This window comes from Solanum dulcamara, chromosome 11 (genome assembly GCF_947179165.1).
Source record: "Solanum dulcamara chromosome 11, daSolDulc1.2, whole genome shotgun sequence".
NCBI classification, from domain to species: Eukaryota; Viridiplantae; Streptophyta; class Magnoliopsida; order Solanales; family Solanaceae; genus Solanum; species Solanum dulcamara.
In genome coordinates this window covers 33,977,616-33,997,956 of record NC_077247.1, presented here as the reverse complement: position 1 = coordinate 33,997,956, position 20,341 = coordinate 33,977,616, and the positions used below count along the sequence as shown (strand labels likewise).

Genomic DNA, 20,341 nt, shown 5'->3' with positions numbered 1-20,341 from the left:
GGAAAATCTTGGTGAAGAGACGAAACACATTACTGCTTTTAAAATGAATCACCGCAAAAGCTGGAAGACTAATTGGAATAATTTGTTAAAAATAGAGACTTTGATTTTCTTCAAGTTGTTAGTCATTATAATTATATCTCCCTTTCCTAAAATGAAACGTATTTCAATTTTCAGGTAACATTCCTTGTCATATGCTGATACATTAATGAAGTACCGAATCTTCCTATTGAATTACTCAATAATATTCAAATTTAGTTGCATTTAAGACACTTTGCGCAAAGCATTTTTTTTTTCTTTCTCTAACACTGTAATTTTGTTGAAGCAGTTTCTGGAAGATACGACAAACATGGAATTTGAGAAAGATATTCTGGAAAGATGAATTATTTGACTTGACAACAAATTCTCAATGGTCCAAATGAAATATGAACCAAAACTTACAGAATCAATGAGAACACCTCAGCTCTTGGTGTCTTCACAGAAAGTACAAGAGCAAAAACAAAGAAGTTTTCATTCGCAAGCAGTGCTTTCCTTTAGGATTCAGGCAATCCTTTCTGCAAATTCCTCCTCAACTCCTACAAATTCATCGTCACTATTGTACACAAACTTGGCAGAAAACTTTTGTCCTCCTCCATTAACATTCATATTGTCAATTGCTTCACATAGTTCATCAACTGATGATTCTGACTTGTCACAAAAATCCAGCAGTAGAGATCTTGTAACACTCATCTCAGATTCAACACTCTCTTGCTTCTTCTTCCCCTCATACACAGGCTTGTCTTCCATCAGCAATTCATTGGTAGATAGATCCATAAGAGGTGTATTTGCAGGAGTTGGGACCCCAACATGAAAGAAATTAGTCCTTTCCCCGAATAAAGACGTGATTTCAACTTCTTCTTCTTCTTGAACCATTTTCAATAAATTCTTCACTTGACCTCTCAACAATGCTTCCCCAGAGCCTGGAGTAGTACAACATTTTCTTCCTTCACAACTCGGGGTTTTCAAAATCCCAGTAGCTAGGCCAACAATAGGTGACCCATTTGTGATATCAAAAAGAGCTGATTTCTTAGTCATTTCCTTCTTTTCAGATTCTTTAATTGTTGATGATGGAGTCTCCATTGTTGATTGATTATTGTGGAAAGTTAACTATATTTTTCTATTTTTATAAGAGAAAAGGGGCAAAATATAGGACCGTTACACCAATGCTACAAAACTAGCCGTTGGGACAGGAAGTGGGAATTTCGGTCAGCGTCTACAAGCTCTTTAGGTCCAAGTTGTTATGTGGGCTAATTTACAAAATGGGCTTGTTATGTAACCGTACAAACCCAATAAAATTGTCGTAATTATGATGTACCCAATTATGCATATAGGTTGTTTCTATATATAGTAACAAGTCATCTGAGCTGAATTCTACGTACGTCTAAGATTTCTCTCAGAAAAACTCTCATATACTAGAAAATAGGTCTATGGCAACAATTGCCATAGTTGATCTGTTGCCACGGTCGCATAAGTTTATTCGACCTATTAAGACACTTTATTATCTAAACAGTTGCTGTTTGTTGCTATAGGGTCTCCTATTAGGACGGTTTTGTGTTTCGTCGCAGTAAAGTGACCTATTGGGACGGTTTGAAGTTTTAAAAAAATACACTACTGGGACGGTTTTTCCCTCCTTAATTACCAATAATCCGAAAATAATTATTATATCACAATTAATAATTTTGTCTTTTTTACCTTTTCTTCTTGAAACTTATGTTGCTTGTAGTAGCTTGATGAAAACTTGTGTACTCTTGCATCATGAGGTCAAATAATTTGCTAAACAAGATCATGGATATTACAGTGTCTTCCTAAAATTGCATGAATATATGCTGCAAACAAGTGAAACATTTGTTGGTCAAGTTTAGAAGCGAACCAGTTTCTCAAAGTATTTATGCAAAGTTATACTATATTTTCTAGTAATGTGAATCTTGCTACATATCCTTACTGAAGCTCTTTTCAGTTCTGTTGAATAGGTTTCAGTGATTATTTTAGTAATAATAATTAAAAAACAAACAAACAGTGTGGTTTATTTTTAATTTAAAATTTTACTAAAGATTAAATCGATAAGCAAACAGTTAACGAATAAACAATAATAATAACCAAAATTTTAGTGGTTCTATAACAAGTTTACATATCTACAAATTAAATCGATAACCGATAAGTTGGAATAATGACATTCATAATCAAGTTGAACCACCCAATAAGCACCCCTATGGTGCTGAATTGTATACATTACAGAGGACATGATTGTCACTCTTCGAGTCTAAACTCTAGGCATGGCCGGCCAAAAATCATTATTGATCCCAATTGAACCCTTGGTCTGACTGACTACTTAGCTGAAGACTTAACTTAATAGCAGAAGCTAAATAAGATTGGCATGTAAGGCATAAAATAACACTCTCAATAATAGTCTGGAAAATGTTCTGAATATATAAAAGGGAATCAATATTTAAACATAAATACTGAAATGACTCACTATTCTGTCTATGAAGCCTCGAAATAACTATGAATAGGTGTAGGGACAAGCCCACGACCACCTCAAATGAACTGCTAGAAATGAAACAAATAAATTGTAAATAAGTCCTTCGAAAGCAAGGTCTCACCAAAAGCTGACAAAGTGCGATCTTCAACGAAGCGCCTGTTGATGATATCTAACACCTATATCTACATCTTAAAATGATGCAGCGTCGAAAGACGTCTGTACATGAAATATACGGTATGTAAGATGGTTGAATAGATAAATAACTGAACTGGATACTCACAAAAAGAAATACTGAAAATAACTTGACTGAAGTAATGCATTAAGTATAAGGAGATATCAAGGCTTTACAGTAAAATAATAAGAAAATGAATGCAACTCAAATAAAAGTAGTATTTTTCTCTTTTATAGAATTTCTTTAACCGACAATCATCACTATGAGCCTCATGATGCTACAACATACTGCTCACGTTGCCAGAGCCATCCATTACCTTGTCAGGATAAGGGACGCAAATTCAACTCATGGATCCATATTAAAGTCCTTATCAGGAACTGAATTGAGGAGCCGCCCGAACCAATGATACGATCCTATCCTACGCTGGCTACATAGTTTATGAGGTTTGAGTTGTCTAAACTCTTATCGAAATCAGTGGTCAATACTATTCCCAAAAACTTGCAATAATGCTCATATTTTAATTGAACCTAACTTTGTCTGGCTCAACTCTTTCTCAAATTCATTATACTTCTCTTTTATTATAAACGTACTTTCTCAATCTCTGTAAATGTTTTTTAAAGTCACTCATTTTTCTCAAACTCATTCTCAAAATGAATTAATGCATAACATTTTAGTTTACTCAAATTCTGAAAATCATGCATAATATAAAGCAAAGTAACAACTTTAACTTCTCAACTAGGGAGGGCTCATGTGAGAGATAATCATGAACTATAATCCAAGAAAAATTAGAATTCCATATAAAGAAATATATACTCAATAATAATACTCAAAATTCAATATAACGAATACAATTTCAATTCAATAATTCAAGAGAACTTGTGTTAGAACCCTATATTAATCTTCTACTGACTGAATTTAGATGTAGAGCATGAAGACGAACTTAATCTGAGTAGCCTTACATACCTGGAAGAATAAAGTTCTTGAGAAACCTGAAGAACTTGATGAATTCTCTTGAAATCCTAACTTTTCTCCTCTTGAAACTTCGTTATAAGTCTGAGAAGTAATTATGAGGAGGGAAGGGTTGAATGATACCGATAAGGGGGTTGTTTTGGTCCCCAAACGTGAAGGCTTGGGCTGGAAAAGGCTAAGAAAAGACCAAAATACCCTTCATTAAATCTGACAGTAGCTGTCTACGGATGACATCTACAGTCCGTAGGTAGAACCCATCTCGTAGAAGGTGCATTAAAATCTGAGGGTTTCTAATGTTTGGGTCTACGGTACCTTTTACGATTCGTAGACCCACCTACAAGTCATCTTGCACACTCGTACGAAAAGTATTAAGGGGTTACTTTTTGAAATTGGGTCTACCAAACTTTCTACGGTTTGTATACCCCTCTACGAATCATAGGGTCAATTTGTCCTTCACTCTTAGAGTTTTGGGTCTCATGACTTGGCTACGAGTCAGGTCTATGATCCATAGAAGCTTTTAGGTCCTTAGACTTAGTTCGTATACTTCACCCTCATGAAATAGTAGCCAAGGTTCAATCCACGAGCCCTCCTACTATCCATGGAAGCTTCTACGGGCCATAGGTAGGACCTATAGGAAGTCACCTGGTGCAAAACATAATACTTTCTCTGGGCTTTTGGACTGATTTAAATTAGAATATTTTGGAGGTGTTACAATGATCTTAAATAGAAGAGTGTAGAGGAAACGAATTAGGGTAGTAGGTTAGTAGGTGGTGGTGCAATATCTTATTGTCCATTTATATTAGTAGTCATAGTATTGCTCCTTCAGTTTCATGAGTATAATTCATGATTACTGATATTTTTGTAAAAGAAAAAAGTAAAATGTGTTTTCAAAAACTATGGTGAAACGCATATTTAAAATTCAATTCAAATTTAATTTTAAAATATATTTTAAAATCTATGGTCAAACGATAGCTAAGTGAGAATTATGAGTGACAACTAGGTGGGTTGAATTATATTTGGGCAGATCAAAACGTGTAAAGACAACAAACGGGTCAAGACTCAACCCGGCCAAAATTTATCTGGATCAAATCGGGTTGGGTCAAAATAGGTTAGGTGATGAGGCAAGCCCAATCCATTCGACTTTTACTACGTTTTAATTATTTTATTTGTTCTTTTACAAATTTTTAATACTTAATAGGCATTTAATTTGGATATGAGATTTCATCTTATGATTTGGCATCTCATAATTTTAAATCATGAGATGAAATCACAAATTCTCTAAGTAGATTGATTTGAAAATTTCATATTATGATATCACATTTTTTAAATACAAAATCTACCAACAAGTTTATATTTTATAAAAAAAAGGTCATCATTTTATATCTACATATTATTTTGCGATAATACCAAAGAAGTTATGAAATATTCACGGAATATGAAAATGATGATATAGTTACTAATGATATTGACCATGTTCAATTTTATTAAAGACTAGTACACTACAACTCATATTCGTATTTACTTTTTTATTGAACTCGATCAATAAATATTATATTTGTTTTTAGAATAGCGAAGAAGATAGCGTATGCGAAGCTGATAGAAAGCAAGGATGAGGTGGAGAAGTGGACGAATAGGGAGCTTTATAAGATAGCGAGGAAGGAGTCAAAGTCTGCGGTTTCGACGGCAAAAATGATAGCTTTTGAACGCATTTATGCTGAACTAGAAGAAAAAGGCGGGGATAGGAAATTGTTCAAGCTAGCCAAAATGCGGGAGCGAAGGGCACGTGATGTGGATCAAGTGAAGTGCATTAAGGACGAGCATGGAAAAGTATTGGTAGAAGAGACCCTCATTAAACAGAGATGGCAATCATACTTCCATAAACTCTTGAACGAAGAAGGAGACAGAGAGATTGTGTTGGGAGATTTGGAACATACAGGGAGGCTTCACGTTGGTGAGTGTTGCAGGAGTATTTCGGTCGAAGAGGTTAAGGGTGTTGTGTGTAGGATGCGCTGGGGAAGAGCGACCGGACCTGACGAGATCCCTAGTGAATTTTAGAAGAGCACGAGCTCGATAGGTTTGGAGTGGCTGACTAGGTTATTTAATGTCATCTTTAGGAAAACAACGATGCCCGAAGAATGGAGGTCGAGCGTACTGATCCCTCTATATAAAAACAAGGGTGATATCCAGAGTTGCAACAACTATAGAGGTATCAAGCTTCTAAGTCATACTATGAAAGTGTGGGAAAGAGTGGTGGAGATGAGGGTTAGGAGTGACGTGTCTATTTCAGAGAACCAGTTTGGATTTATGCCGGGACACTCAACTACTGAAGCTATCCATCTTATGAGGAGACTGGTGGAGCAGTATAGGGAGAGAAAGAGGGACTTGCATATGGTATTCATCGATCTAGAAAAGGCTTACGATAAAGTTCCACGAGAAATACTATGGAGATGTTTGGAGGCTAAAGGTGTACTGGTGGCGTACATTAGAGTGATCAAGGACATGTATGAGGGTGCCAAAACTAGGGTAAGGATAGTAGGAGGGGACTCAGAGCACTTTCGAGTTGTGATGGGGTTACATCAAGGATCAGCCCTTAGTCCGTTTTTATTTGCCTTGGTGATGGATGGATTGACGCGACAAATTCAAGGTGAGGTGCCATGGTGTATGCTTTTTGCGGATGACATAGTCCTGATCGATGAGACTCGTAACGGATTTAACGCTAAGCTGGAGGATTGGAGACACACCCTAGAGTCTAAAGGGTTTAAGCTGAGTAGGACCAAGACAGAGTACTTAGAGTGCAAGTTCAGTGAGACACCTCAGGAGGTTGGCGCGAAAGTTATGCTTGGTGACCAGTCCATCCAAAAGAAAGGTAGTTTCAAGTACCTTGGGTCTATCATGCAAGGTAGCGGGGAGATTGACGATGATGTCACACATCGTATTGGGGCAGGGTGGATGAAATAGAGGCTCGCTTCCGGGGTGCTCTGTCACAAGAAGGTGCCACCACAACTTAAGGGCAAGTTCTACAAAATGGTTGTTAGACCGGCTATGTTATATGGGGCGGAGTGTTGGCCAATTAAGGTCTCCCACGTTTAAAAGATGAAAGTAGCCGAGATGAGAATGTTGAGATAGATGTGTGGGCATACTAGGAGCGACAAGATTAGAAATAAGGCTATTCGGGACAAGGTTGGAGTTGCCTCAGTGGAAGACAAGATGCGGGAAATGCGACTTAGGTGGTTTGGGCATGTGAAGAGGAGAGACACAGATGCTCCAGTGAGGAGGTGTGAGAGGTTGGCCATGGATGGTTTTAGAAGAGGTAGGGGTAGGCCGAAGAAATATTGGGGAGAGGTGATTAGACAAGACATGGCGCAGTTACAGCTTACCAAGGACATGACCTTAGATAGGAGTGTGTGGAGGACCTGCATTAGGGTAGAAGGCTAGTACATAGTTGCGTTATCCTACCCTATTAGTAGGCGCATTAGTGCACTATAATTTCCTTTGTGGAGGACTCAGATTAGGATAAAAGGCTAGGTGATTCATCCTTTGCACCATAGTAGGTGTAGTTCTGCCCATTGTTTATTGTCTTTTGATTGCTGCATTGTATTGCTGTTTATAGTTCTGGCGCCGTTGTACTTTAACTGTCTTATCTATCTTATCTTATCTTATTTATTTATAGTAGTTAATGCCTCTTTCTTCCCGTACCACTCTACCACGACTTTCTTTTTTTGCTATTCGTGTTTTCATCTTGTTCTCTATATGCTTGCCCCTATCTGACCTTTTATCTTGTCCTCTCTTAAAGCCGAGGGTCTTTCGGAAATAGTCGCCCTACCTTTCAAGGTGTGGGTTAGGTCTGCGTACACTCTACCCTCCCCAGACCCCACATTGTGGGATTATACTGGGTCTGTTGTTGTTGTTGTTTTTAGAATAGCTTTGGGATAGTGTAGTATAGTTTTGTTATGAACTTTTGCTTATTTGGTAAGATTGTATAAAAGAAAATTTGGGGCAATAATTTTAATAGTTTTCACAATTTATAGGATTTTTATGTTTATTAGCAAAACATACTACATAAAAATTCAATTTGTATGTCCAAGCAAAACTTTAACTTCATCTCATATGATTTTATATCATGATTTCATCTCACACTGCTAAATGGGCCCTTGATAAAATTATTATTTTTCTTTATTATGTTTATATAGAACATATTTTTTTTAAATATATTATATTTTAATAAAATTTATCATGAATCAATTTAAATTATATATCATTTTTATTATTAATAAACTAAAATAAATTAGATTAAAGTAAATTACACTAATAAATAACTAGTTAATAACTCGTTCAAACTTAAAAAAAATTAAACAAAAATATGTGCATAAAGCGTAAGAGAATCATATGTTGTAAATTAAGCGATGATGGGTACCGACACAAGTTCAAAACTCAATCTAAGAGAATGAAAGAAGACAAACAAGTTGGATAAGCATTCCTTACACGCATTTATAAACAAAATATCCAAATGTCCCTCCCCACTCCGACCTCCTTTTCTTAATCCTTTCCTCACCAAAGGTAGGTAGGTCCACTCGGTCCAACTCTTTAATCATTTTTTTTGGGGGGGGGGGGGGTTGGGGGGGGGTTGGGGGTTGGAGGGGGGTTCTTTATCTGGCGTTCAATATTTATATTGAAGTTCGATTGTAATGATTCTGAAGATCTTTTTGGGTAATTTCTGTAAAAATAATGGTTTCACCCCTTTTGATAGTTGTCTCGAGTCATATTTGATCAGTATTCGAATTCGATTTTGTGACATTCTGTGAAAAAATGGGATTTTTGGAAAAGTTGAGTTTTAGAAGCTTAAGTTACTTAAAGTAGTATTTGGGGTCATTTGGAGTTTTGAGTCTTGGAATGGAATTCCATCAATTCCATCAGCTCAAAATGTGTAATTTGGTCTAGGACTGTTGACCAAATCAATTTCGGGGTTATATCGAGGATTTGAAGTCCTAAGTTGGAAATGATTGAGTTTTTGAGTTTAGAGTTAACTTTAGTCAACATTCAGAGTTCGGGTGCTCGGAATTAAATTTCGACGACTTCTTAGATTTGGAGGGTGATTTTAGGTATAGGAGGAGTTCCTCTGTATTTTACGAAAGCTCTAAGGGTTTTTGGTATTTTTGAGGCTTAGAATTAGTTTGGTTGTGACTTATTGGATTTTGGGTCAATGAGATTTCGAATTTGAATTTCGACAATTCCATTGAGCCCGGAACATTGAATTTAGTATGGTAGCATATATGTTTTGTATGCATGAAATTCCGAACGAATCTCGAGGGTCTATTCGAAGTTTGAAAAGCGAGAATTTTAGAGACTGTTGTAATCTGGTGCAGGCATCGCAATCACGATAGAGGGTTCGCTTTAGCAATGGCCATTCCACTTTCGCGAAGCCTGCAATTTTTGTGAGGGTCACTTTCACGACTAGGCTTTGTTTTTGTGAGGGTCGCGATAGCGAGCCTGGGGTCACGATCGCGACTCCTGAAAGGTTTATGGTCGGATTTTAGTCTTTTTCTCCATTTTCAAACTTGGGGAACTCGATTAGGCGATTGGAGTGATGTTTTTTGGCTAATTGATTGGATAAATGTTCTTAACCTAAAATTTACATACCTATTCATTATATCATGATTTTAACTTCGAATTAAGGATTTTGGACCCCAAATTTTGGGAATTTCTTCAAGAACTTTGAACTTCTTAAAATGGTGATTATGGACTGTTTTGTATTCTTTTTTTTTTGAAATGGTTTTCTCTAATTGATTCTTATTACTTTGAGGATCATTTTCATCCACAAATTCCTAAATTTAAACCTTATTTTCAGAATCAAATTTTTGAGCCATTGCGATCCTTTTACCCGAATTTCATGATTTTTGTGTTGTTAGCTTCGTAATTTGATGTGAATAACTATTTGGATAGATTGTGGAATTTCAGATTCGATTCGGAAAGGAAAGGCTCAAGTTAGTGATTGACTGAGTATTGATTAAGGTAAGTGAACTTCTAAAACCCCGTAAATCTTGTAGATTACTTGAACTTGCTTTCGAATATGTGTTGGGATGACATAAGAATAAGGTTTGGGATGATAATCATATGAATTGTACCTAATGAAATATCGGGGTAGTAAAAAGACTACGTGTGCTATGATGTTGATCGGAAACGTGAACTCCTTGACTTAAAATTGACAAGAACTTGATGAAATGCTATTATAGCCTAAATGTGATTATGAATTGATGAAATTGTCAGTTACTCATTATCGATTATGAAAATTGACATGGATATAATTGCTCACGATTAATCCTAAATGTGATAAAGGGTTATTGAAATTGAGACTAGATGACTTATATGATGTAAATGATGTACTTGTTGATGTTGATATCTTATTAATAGTGTGACATGAATTGCATTGATATGAATTGTGTTGTGACTGTGAACACTATTATTCTCTCATTATTTGTGTGAACATGCTTATTTACATTGGTTCTGGAACACTGTAATGAGACTAGATTAATATTTACGTCGATAGAAAATGATTTCGGAGGATTGATACTTATGTTGATGGGAAATGGCTCCGACGGATTCATTTTGAGAGGAAATAGGGATCGAGCCACACGTCCATGGCAAAGTTTCCCGTGAGAGAGATGAGATCGGGCCACACGTCCTGGCAGATACATGGTCCTTGTGAGGCCTCTATGGGTTCCGATCTGTTATACTGTGGATACGTATCATTAAGACAGACAGGGGCGGACTCACATAGGGTCAAGTGGTTTCACATAAACCCACTTCGTTTGAAAATTTTGTTTTTTTATAGGTTAAATTGTAGAGATAGCGTTTATATACCTTTTTGAATCCACTATGAACCAAGAAAATTCTTTAGCTATATGGTTTAGTGGGTTCAAAAGTTTCTAGTTGAAGGTCAAAAGTTCAAATCTTGCTAGCAACAAATGCTTTATATTTTTTTCACTTGGTGCTCTGTGCACCTTTTTTTCTTATTTTATTTTTTTCTTCCTTTTGTTTACAAAAATTACTTTGTTTTTATTTGATTTTATATTTAATCTATTTACTAAAATTTCATTGCATAATTCTACTAGAATTTCACTTCAAAATCTCAAAAGTTTCTAAAAAGAGAAATCTTATATTATATTTAATCTAAAATATGCAAGAGCAGTCATTGAAAACCTTTAATTAATTTGCTAGTTTATCTTAAATTAATTTATATGAAATTATTTATTGAAATTGTTAGTTTACTTTATAAGCCATAAATTATTTATTGAAATTGTTAGTTTACTTTATAAGCTGGCTTCTTTTACAACTTATACTCCTTATTAGTTTAGTTTTAAGTCATATATCTCCTTATTTTTGTTCTTTTATTTGTATCTATATTCTTTAATAATAAGAAAAAAAGATTTTAATTTTTTTCAAATTTGTTGGAGTTTGATAAAAGTTTATTTCGGCATTTTTTTTAAGTTTAACAAATTGTAAAATTCGTTGAAATAGTGTTTCTAAATTACACAATTTTTTAACATTTAGTTAACGCAATAGGTGTTTTTTATTAAATGTTTTAAATTTTTCTTCAATTTTTTGAGGAAAAAAAGAAAAAAGATGTATCTTGATTTTAAAAATTATTGATTTGTTTATAACTCTCACCACCAAACAAAAAAAGTGTCTTGGACAAATTTCACTTATCGGTAGCATTTTTATTATCGATTAAAGTTATTTTTTTGTTGAACCCACTAACGTAAAATCCTAGGTCCGTCACTGAAGACAGACATGCATCATTCTACGTGACATCACATTTCATTGCATTGTATCTTATCTGTCATCGTGAAATTGTATATATGCCCCTTCTGTCTGGGATTGTTCTATTTGAGACTGATATGACTTATTCGGTGATGTTGATGAGATATTGTTGATCTTTGTGCTATATGTATTTTGTAGAGTAGATTGAGATGATTTCTGTGCAGGTTGTAGTTGAGGAGGTTCGGTTGGGAGAAAAGGAGTTTTAGTATCTGTTATATTTACCTGGTTTATCTTAGTTGGTTTGTTGAGTACAGTGTTGTTTGGTATTCACTCCTTGCTATCTACACATGTGTAGGCCCGAGCCCGGACAGTGATTTTGCTTCCATTTCTTTCATACGAGGCATGTTAGAGGAGACTGAGAGGTAGTTGTTCGTCACCGGCGATCTCCTTGGTTCTTTTTATTATACTTTGTTCTATTCGAGTGACAAAGATATTGAGACTTGTATTTATTTTCATTTATGTTATATTTACATGTAAAAACCAGTCCTTTTAGGGTGTTTTAATTGACTAAGACTTCCACTTTTGTTTATTTATCTATATACTCAAACTATTTCCGCTTTATTTTCTGTAAATATTGAGTTTTAGGCTGACTTGTCTAGTGAAAAAACATAAGCTCCATCACACCTGAATTCGAATTGTGCATCGACTAATTTTATAAGTGACATTCTATATTTATTGCATTCTCCTACTGTTATGTGTCGAAAAGACGATTTCAAAATTGATTTAGGAATAAATCAATTTAAAAGAAGTTGCCACTTAATTTTTTAAAGGAAATTAAGAAAACTTTGATTTAAAAGACTTTAATAGAAATAAGTCTTAAAAATTTAGAAAAAAAAGGATACGAGGTTCATATTACTATTTTAAGAAGATTTTAACACTGAAAATAGCCGCTAACATGCGGTTGTCCAACGATATAAATCATTTGACTATTTAGAAAATATTTTAAAAAAAAGACACTTAAGTTTGTTTGACAAAATTTAGTTATTTGAAAATACTTTGAAATATTTTGTAAGGAGGATTTTTGGTCAAAAATGATCAAGAAAAGAAAAATAATATATATATAACGACCGAGCCTGTCGTTACCTAAAAATATCTGTAGTAAAGGTATATGAATCTCATTCATCATAAGGTTCGGATCAATATCCTTGTATATGAGTGCATTACTTGTGAATTAAGGTCGTGCTATGCTCATATCTCAAAGTTGAGCTGAAAGTGCTCTTCTGATTTAGTTTTGAACTTGAGTTTAAGCTAAGGTCTACTTAAAACGACCATATCTCTCCTCCTATAATAAATTAGGTGTCCCATAACCCATCAAATTAAAGTTCTTTGAGTCTTCTTTCTAACGCCACTGAATTTGCCTCATTTGGAGTCCGAAGTAAAAAATTATGCCCATTTTACTGGACACTGTTCGGGTCAGGCCGCTAGAGTGAGATTGAGGCTGCTGTAGCGGGATCCGATGGGCTAGAACTTAAAAGTGGCGTATTGTTATTATCTCCTTTTTTTCCTAAGTGCCAAAATAGATGAGGGTTACCCTAAAAACCCCCCAAGAAGCTATTCTAGTCTTGGAGAGAAGGGGAGAAGAAATTTCTAACACTAGGAAGTCTATAACCCATGGATTCAGGCCTGTTTCCATAGATTCTCCTTCCAAAAGTCAAGGATCATGCTATAATCCTCCTACAATTGCTTGGCGCCTAGGTAGGCTAGGTTTCTCTAATTGATTAGTTATAAATCTATTCCCATGCATTCTATATTGTAGTTGACAGGAGATTTCATACCTAGGCCTTCGGGCACGGAGTTTGGATGGCTAAATGTATTGTTATTGTTGTTTAGGATAGGAATGTACCATGTGGTTATGATTATCCTATGACTAGTGATGATAGTCTAGTTCTTGGTTAATAATTGTATTACTGCTTGTTGATATGATTGATGGTTCTTGTAAAGATTAAGGTGAAGAAAATTGTCGGGTTAGAGTGATATCTTAATGCTTGTGATAATCAAGGAGGGTCCATAGCAATATAGAGGATATATACATATATTTATATGCGTAAGTTCATATTGATGGTTCTATGTGAACTATCTGAGTAATGTAAATTATTAAGTAAGGGGAGGAGGTAATTGATTTAATATTGATAAATCTCTTGAATGAACCTATTAATTATCTGTTGTTATAGGTTATGGTTAGTCTATATCATAGAGAGACTCTCAATAGTAATTGAATAAGGTTATGACGTCTTCTATGTATTTAATTGTTATGTTTGAATGGTTGATATGTTGTTATAATGGGTCTACAATCCCAGGACTGTGAATTGTCAGCGGACCAACTAGAAAGGATGAAAATTAGGCTTGAACAACTCTAATGAGATTAATGAGAATAATAAGAGTTTTGCATAAGGTTTGGCGATGAATCTTTTAAGAGCATGTTTTCTTCTTGTCGATTTCTTTATATTATGCGGTGTGTATCGGGTTGACCGATGATGCCTACCAGTACGTGTTTTTTGCACTGATACTACTCTTGCTATGCCACTTGGCATAGTCTGGTTATAGGGTTAGTGATATTTCATAGGTGAAGACGAAGATGAGTCTCCAACAACTTCTTCTCTTTATTCCTTATGGTGGGACCTGTGTCTTGCTGTTATTTATACTCTGTATCTTTAGAAACTCTTGTACCTGTTTAGACTAGTATCCTTGGGGGTGTGAAAGTGTTTTTCATGTAATCAAACTTGGAGTTTTAAAATTTTCATTTTCGGTGTTTTCACTACTCTTTTTGGCTATTAATGACTTTTTGGTCAACTTTTGCATGTTATTTCTATAGGAGTTGTCCTGTCTAGGTGTTAGAGTAGGTGCCTGCACGGCCTTGTGGATTGAATCGTGACAATATCATTTAGGTAAAATCATTTTAATAGGATAAATTAGTCATAAGAGAAAATTATTTCTCTTTTAGAGAAATTTAAGAAGTTAAACCTAACTACAATCAACATCTAAGCAAATATAAATGACGTAAATAAATAAATAAATTATTACAATTCGAATTAAATATAAATGAATAAAAGTATGAAAACTTGGCCCAACACTTAGTTTCTGTACGCTTGAACTAAGCTGTTGGGTCACCTGTATTTTGGACCTTAGACCTAATTTCCCTGTATATTAGACCGTATATCGCGTGTACACGATCCATTTTAGCCTCTGCAACCTATATTATAGCTTCCATTTCCTCTCCTTGGATCGATAGAGGGATGACTCAAGAAACAATGAGTTTTAAACCAACTTGAAAATGTAGGTGTGGAGTCCAAATGACTCGAACGAGGGGAGGTTCATGCAAATAAAAAAAGAAAAGGATAATGGTTAATAAATAAATCAACGACGGGCTGATTTAAACACAATTATCAATTAGCTTAAGTAAAAAAAAACTCAAACATTTTATTGCACATCAAATAGCAGCCCATGTTCACACTAAGAACTAAAGAAATCATAACCCCAACACATATGTTTGAAGACAAAAGACTACACTAATCCTGGATATATTAGAATTAAATTAAATCTTATATAGAACTAAAGAATCGCCTAGTTTTAAATGCAAATGGAAACTAACCACTACATCCATTATTTAAGTTAACATGTTGCAACTTAAAGTAAAAAACAAGATTAAAGTGCCATGAATGTAACATAAGCAGTAATTGCAAAACAGAATGTTACACTTGACAATGAACTAGATTATTATTATTATTATTTTAAAAAATCAAATCCAAACTTTGATTTCAAACTCATCGCTCAAGTTCTCAATAACTAAGATGTCATTTCACGTATATCAAACCATCAAAAATCCTAAATCACTGACCACCTCAAAGGAACAAAAATTTAAGCATAGCGAAATGTCGGAATTTAGACAGATACAAAAAAAATGAATTTAAACAACACATGATTTTAATAAAATAACAAATGTTATGCCCTATTTTTAGAGAGGTTAGATAAAGAACAACTTACAGACTCTAAAGGGATTAATTATTGTATAGAGTTGCCACCTAATTTATTAAGGAAAATAAGGAAAACCTATTTGATGCATGACCTGTATAAGTCACGTTTCGACCTACAAAAAACCAGTTTAGATTCTAGGTAAGGATTTACATTATTCCAAAGAAAAGGTGTTAGACATCCTTCGAAATCCACAAAATGTGGTACCCAACTAGAATTAATTTATCAAAAAGGAAGGGGATAAAATTATTATTTGCAAGTATAACACACATATATATATATAAACAAATATGTACTAAAATTGTATAAAAATATATGTATAAAGGAGTATGTATCTAGTAAGTAATGTATATTATCGTCAACTATGTGTATGAAAAATATGAGAAAGACGATATAAATGTATATAAAAAAAGTTAGTTTTTATGTAATATTAAAAGAATTGACCTTTATTAATATAAAAAAAGAAACTCTTTTACCATATAAAAAAAATCTTTTGTGATGTGTGAAGAGAAAAATATTTCTTTTATAGAAGAAAAAATATATTCTCAAATAACATTTTTAACTTACAATATCAATCAGAGGATAAATTATCAAAAACTATTTTAAAGAATTTTTTTTATTTAATATTATCTAAAAATGTGAATTAACTGATTAAATAGTTAAATCAATTAAATTTCTTTATGTAACTATTTACGGCCTAAGTTTGCCTAATGTTAATAATATACACAATAATAAATTAAAAATAATATTCGAACTTCATTAAATTTGAATAGCTTCCTCAGAAAGCAACTCTGGTTGGGTTCTTGTAAAAACACTTAGTAAAAGTATTAGTAATAATATTTATTGGAAGACTAAATTTATTGATGGACTTCCACCATTATTTGCAGAAAGAGTTAGGAAACCCCTTAGAGGAACTCATTCAGCTATTCCTTATGATGTTTATACTTATGGTCAATTAATTGGCACATACACTCAAGAAGGGTTAAATCTGTGCAATGAGCTTAAATTAGCTCAACAATTAAAAGCTAATAGCAAAGGGGGGAAATCCCAATTAGGAAATTTTTGTACTCAATTAGCTGTAGAAGGCCCTTCTCATAAAACGGATAAACAATCTAAAAAATATAGTCACTCTAGGGAAGATAGACCCTATCGAAAATATTGTCGCTCTCGTAGGAGTAAAGACAAGCGTGAAGCAAAAAAGGCTCATCGAAATCTACTAGATTTATCAAAAATTATTCAAAAAAAGATCTTAGCAAAATAAAGTGTTATGAATGTGGTCAATATGGGCATATTGCTCTCAATTGTAAATTGCAAAAACTTAAAAGTTTAAAACTTGATAAAGATGTTCATGATAAAGTCTATGATTTATTATACACTTCGGGTTCCGAATCAGATTATTACTCTGAGTTCGAATCTCGATCTGAAAAATCTGAAAGTGAAATTGAACTTATTGATTTTTCCGATAATGAAAATGATATTTCATCTAATTGTGGCATTAACTGCACAGGTAATAACTGTCTATGCAAAATTGATGAATTTTATAAACTTCAGTCTCAATTTCAAGATTTGAATGTCCATATCATTACTTCTGAGAATGTTATTGAACTATTAAAAAAACATTCTGATGAAGAAACTAGGAGCAAAATTATTAATATGGCTTCGGCAACAAGCTCCAATCTAATAAATCTAAATCTTTTAAGAAAAAGATTGATATTGATTCAAAACCTTATTATTTAACGGAAGTCCTTGCTCGTCTTGATACAAAGACTGATACTATAATAAGGGATACTTCTTTAGATAATCTAAAATTGGAAGTAGAAAAACTCAAAAAAGAGATCAAAGCTCTTAGACAAAATCAGATGATTCAAGATCATAGGATCTCTCAATTAGAAACTAGTGATAATGAAGATGATTCTGAATCATCACTCCCCTCTGATAAAGGGAAAGGTAAGATTGACGTTCTAACCCAAGAAGAAGAAATTGGTGAAAATAATGAACCTTGTTCTAAACAAAATTCTTTTTTAGGAATGTTACAAATTTTAACTTCTCATCGTTGGTATATTAAATGTACCATTTTAATTAATAATGAATTTACCACTACTAACACTGTCATGATTGATAGTAGAGCAGATATATATTCTTTATTCCTAATTGCTGTTTTTCGAAAAATACTGGAAAGACCTTTGTCCTATTTGCTTCTTCCTCTTCCCAGGAATGAAGAATTTTTCGGAAAAAAAAAAGATTTCCGTGCCAATTGACATCCCACAGCGTCGGCAGATCGTTTAGCCCCGTTCATCTTCGGCGCAAGAGCGTTCGATCAATGAGCTATTATGCACTCTTTCAAGGGTGGCTGTGGGACTCCTGCAGGTAATAAAAAGCTTTAAAAATGAAGCCCATTTATTCAAGAAGGATTAATTCCTTCAAGATATTTTGAAAAAACTATTCATGCTATTAAATCTGCATCTGGACATACTTTAGATATAAAGTATAAGTTATCTAACACTCATATTTACCAGAATAAAATTTGCATTCCTCATTTCTTTTTATTAGTAAAAGATCAAATGCATCCTCCAATTATACTTGGAACCCCTTTTATTAATACAATATATCCTTCTTCAAAAATAGATGCGAAAGGATTCACTGTCAATTATAAAAATAAAAAATATATATTTTTCGTTTATAACTGAACCAGTCACTAGAGATATAAATGCTTTAATCCTATGAAACAAAAGCATGTAGACTCTTTACAGTTGGAAATATACAGTTTAAATATTTATGATGCATTTAAGTCTGCTAAAGTACAAGAAAAATTTAAATTAATCTCTGAACAACTGACCATTGATATTTGTGCCGATCATCCTAGTGCTTTTTGGATTAGAAAAAAGCATATTGTAACTTTCCATATGAAGATGATTTCTCAGAAGAAAAAATATTCCCACTAAGTCAAGTCCTTGTCAAATGAATACTGAATTAGTGAAATTTTGTAAAAAAAGAGATTGATGATTTTTTACGAAAAAGTTTGATAAAGCCATCAAAATCGTCATAATTTTGTACTGTCTTTTATGTTAATAATGTAGTAGAAAAGGAACATGGTGTACCCAAGGTAGTAATAAATTACAAACCACTAAATAAATTCTTAAATGGATTAGGTATCATATTCCAAACAAAAGAGATCTATTATCAAGATTATATGATGCCAATATATTATCAAAATTTGATTTAAAATCAGGTTATTGGCAAATTCAAATTTTTAAAGAGCATACTTATAGAACTGTTTTTAATGTCCCCTTTGGGCAATACAAATGGAAAGTAATGCCTTTAGAATTAAAAAATGCCCCCTCTGAAGTTCAAAAAATTATGAATGATATCTTTAATCCTTATTTGAATTTTGTCATTGTTTATATTGATGATATATTAGTCTACTCAGACTTTTGAAACTCATATCAAACATCTTGATATTTTTTAAAAAATAGTTATACAAAATGGTTTGGTTATATCTAAACCAAAAATGAGTTTATTCCAAACAAAGGTTAGATTCCTTGGCCATAATATCTGTCAAGGTAAAATTACGTCTATTCAAAGATCAATTGACTTTGCTTCAAAATTTCCTGATATTATAACAGATAGAACTATGCTTCAAAGATTTTTGGAAAGTTTAAATTATATTTCTCTTTTTTATAAAAATCTATCTCGAGATTTATCCCCATTATATGAACGATTGAAAAAGAATCATAAATCTCCTTGGACTGATAGTCTAACTGAATTAGTAAAATTAGTTAAACAACGTGTTAAATCTTTACATTGTTTAACATTTGCTAACCCAGCTTGGCCAAAAATAATTGAAACAGATGCTTCCAATATTGGTTATGGAGAAATACTTAAACAAGTAAATCCTAATGATCAACATGAATATCTTATAGGATTTCTTCAGATAAATGGACAGAGGCCCAACGAAAATATGCAACTGTGGCCCATGAAATGTTATGTATTGTTAAATGTGTTTTGAAATTTCAGGATGACTTATATAATCAACGATTCATAATCAAAACAGATGCCCAATCAGTCAAATATATGGCAGGTGGCAGGCTCAATTGGCCCCATTCGATTTTGATATTCGATTTTGATATTCAATATAAAAAGAGAATTGATAATTCCTTACCTGACTTCCTATCTAGGGAATACTTAACCAGTTAAAATGCATTATTGTACAACCTTCTTTGATGATAAAACCCTTGAAACAATTCTAAAGGCAATTCCTTTAGGCCATGATATTGAGAAAAAAAAATTTGATCAGATAATTGCAGATATTATCAGAGAAGAAATGGAACCATTTTATTTCTCTATTCATTCTTATGAAGATGATGATGATCCCTATTATCTTGATGTAGATGATTTCTTTGAATTCCACTAATACCTTATGTTTGCAGATATGGCATACCCACCGTGGTCTATAATCAGAGGCCGCAATAACAACAGAGCTAGAGGTAGAAAAATATCTGCCCCTTCACAAAGACCATCATATGGTTCTTCATCTAGCAACTTTCCTGTTTTAAGAATGGGAAACAGGAGTTCGATAAATTCCAAAGTAGGTGAAGCATCTTCATCCACTCCCAAGGAAGATATTCCTTCAATTAATCTGGAAGATATTCCAGAAGTTAGTCCATTATATGGACAACTCAAGGCATACTTAGAATCCAAAAAGCAAAAAGATACTTTTGCTGCCATGGTCAAAGAAACAGATGATGACAAAAATTATGAAGAAGCGTCTACAAAAAAAATTATATTTCTTTGAAAAAACTTTGATATTCAGCGACAAGACAAACCATGGAAGATTTTCCAAAGATATTTAGTACGGGGATTATATTTTTCAGGTGAGTCATATAAAACTCGCACATATT

General features: G+C 33.5%; 1 protein-coding gene across 1 annotated transcript; it reads right to left on the bottom strand.

The window, feature by feature from the left end:
- Nucleotides 1–365: 365 nt before the first annotated feature.
- LOC129874043 (uncharacterized) lies at nt 366–1,184 on the bottom strand. Its single transcript, XM_055949266.1, has one exon. It carries the CDS (start codon nt 1,114–1,116, stop codon nt 538–540), a length of 579 nt encoding a protein of 192 aa, XP_055805241.1. The 5' UTR covers nt 1,117–1,184; the 3' UTR covers nt 366–537.
- Nucleotides 1,185–20,341: the final 19,157 nt, after the last annotated feature.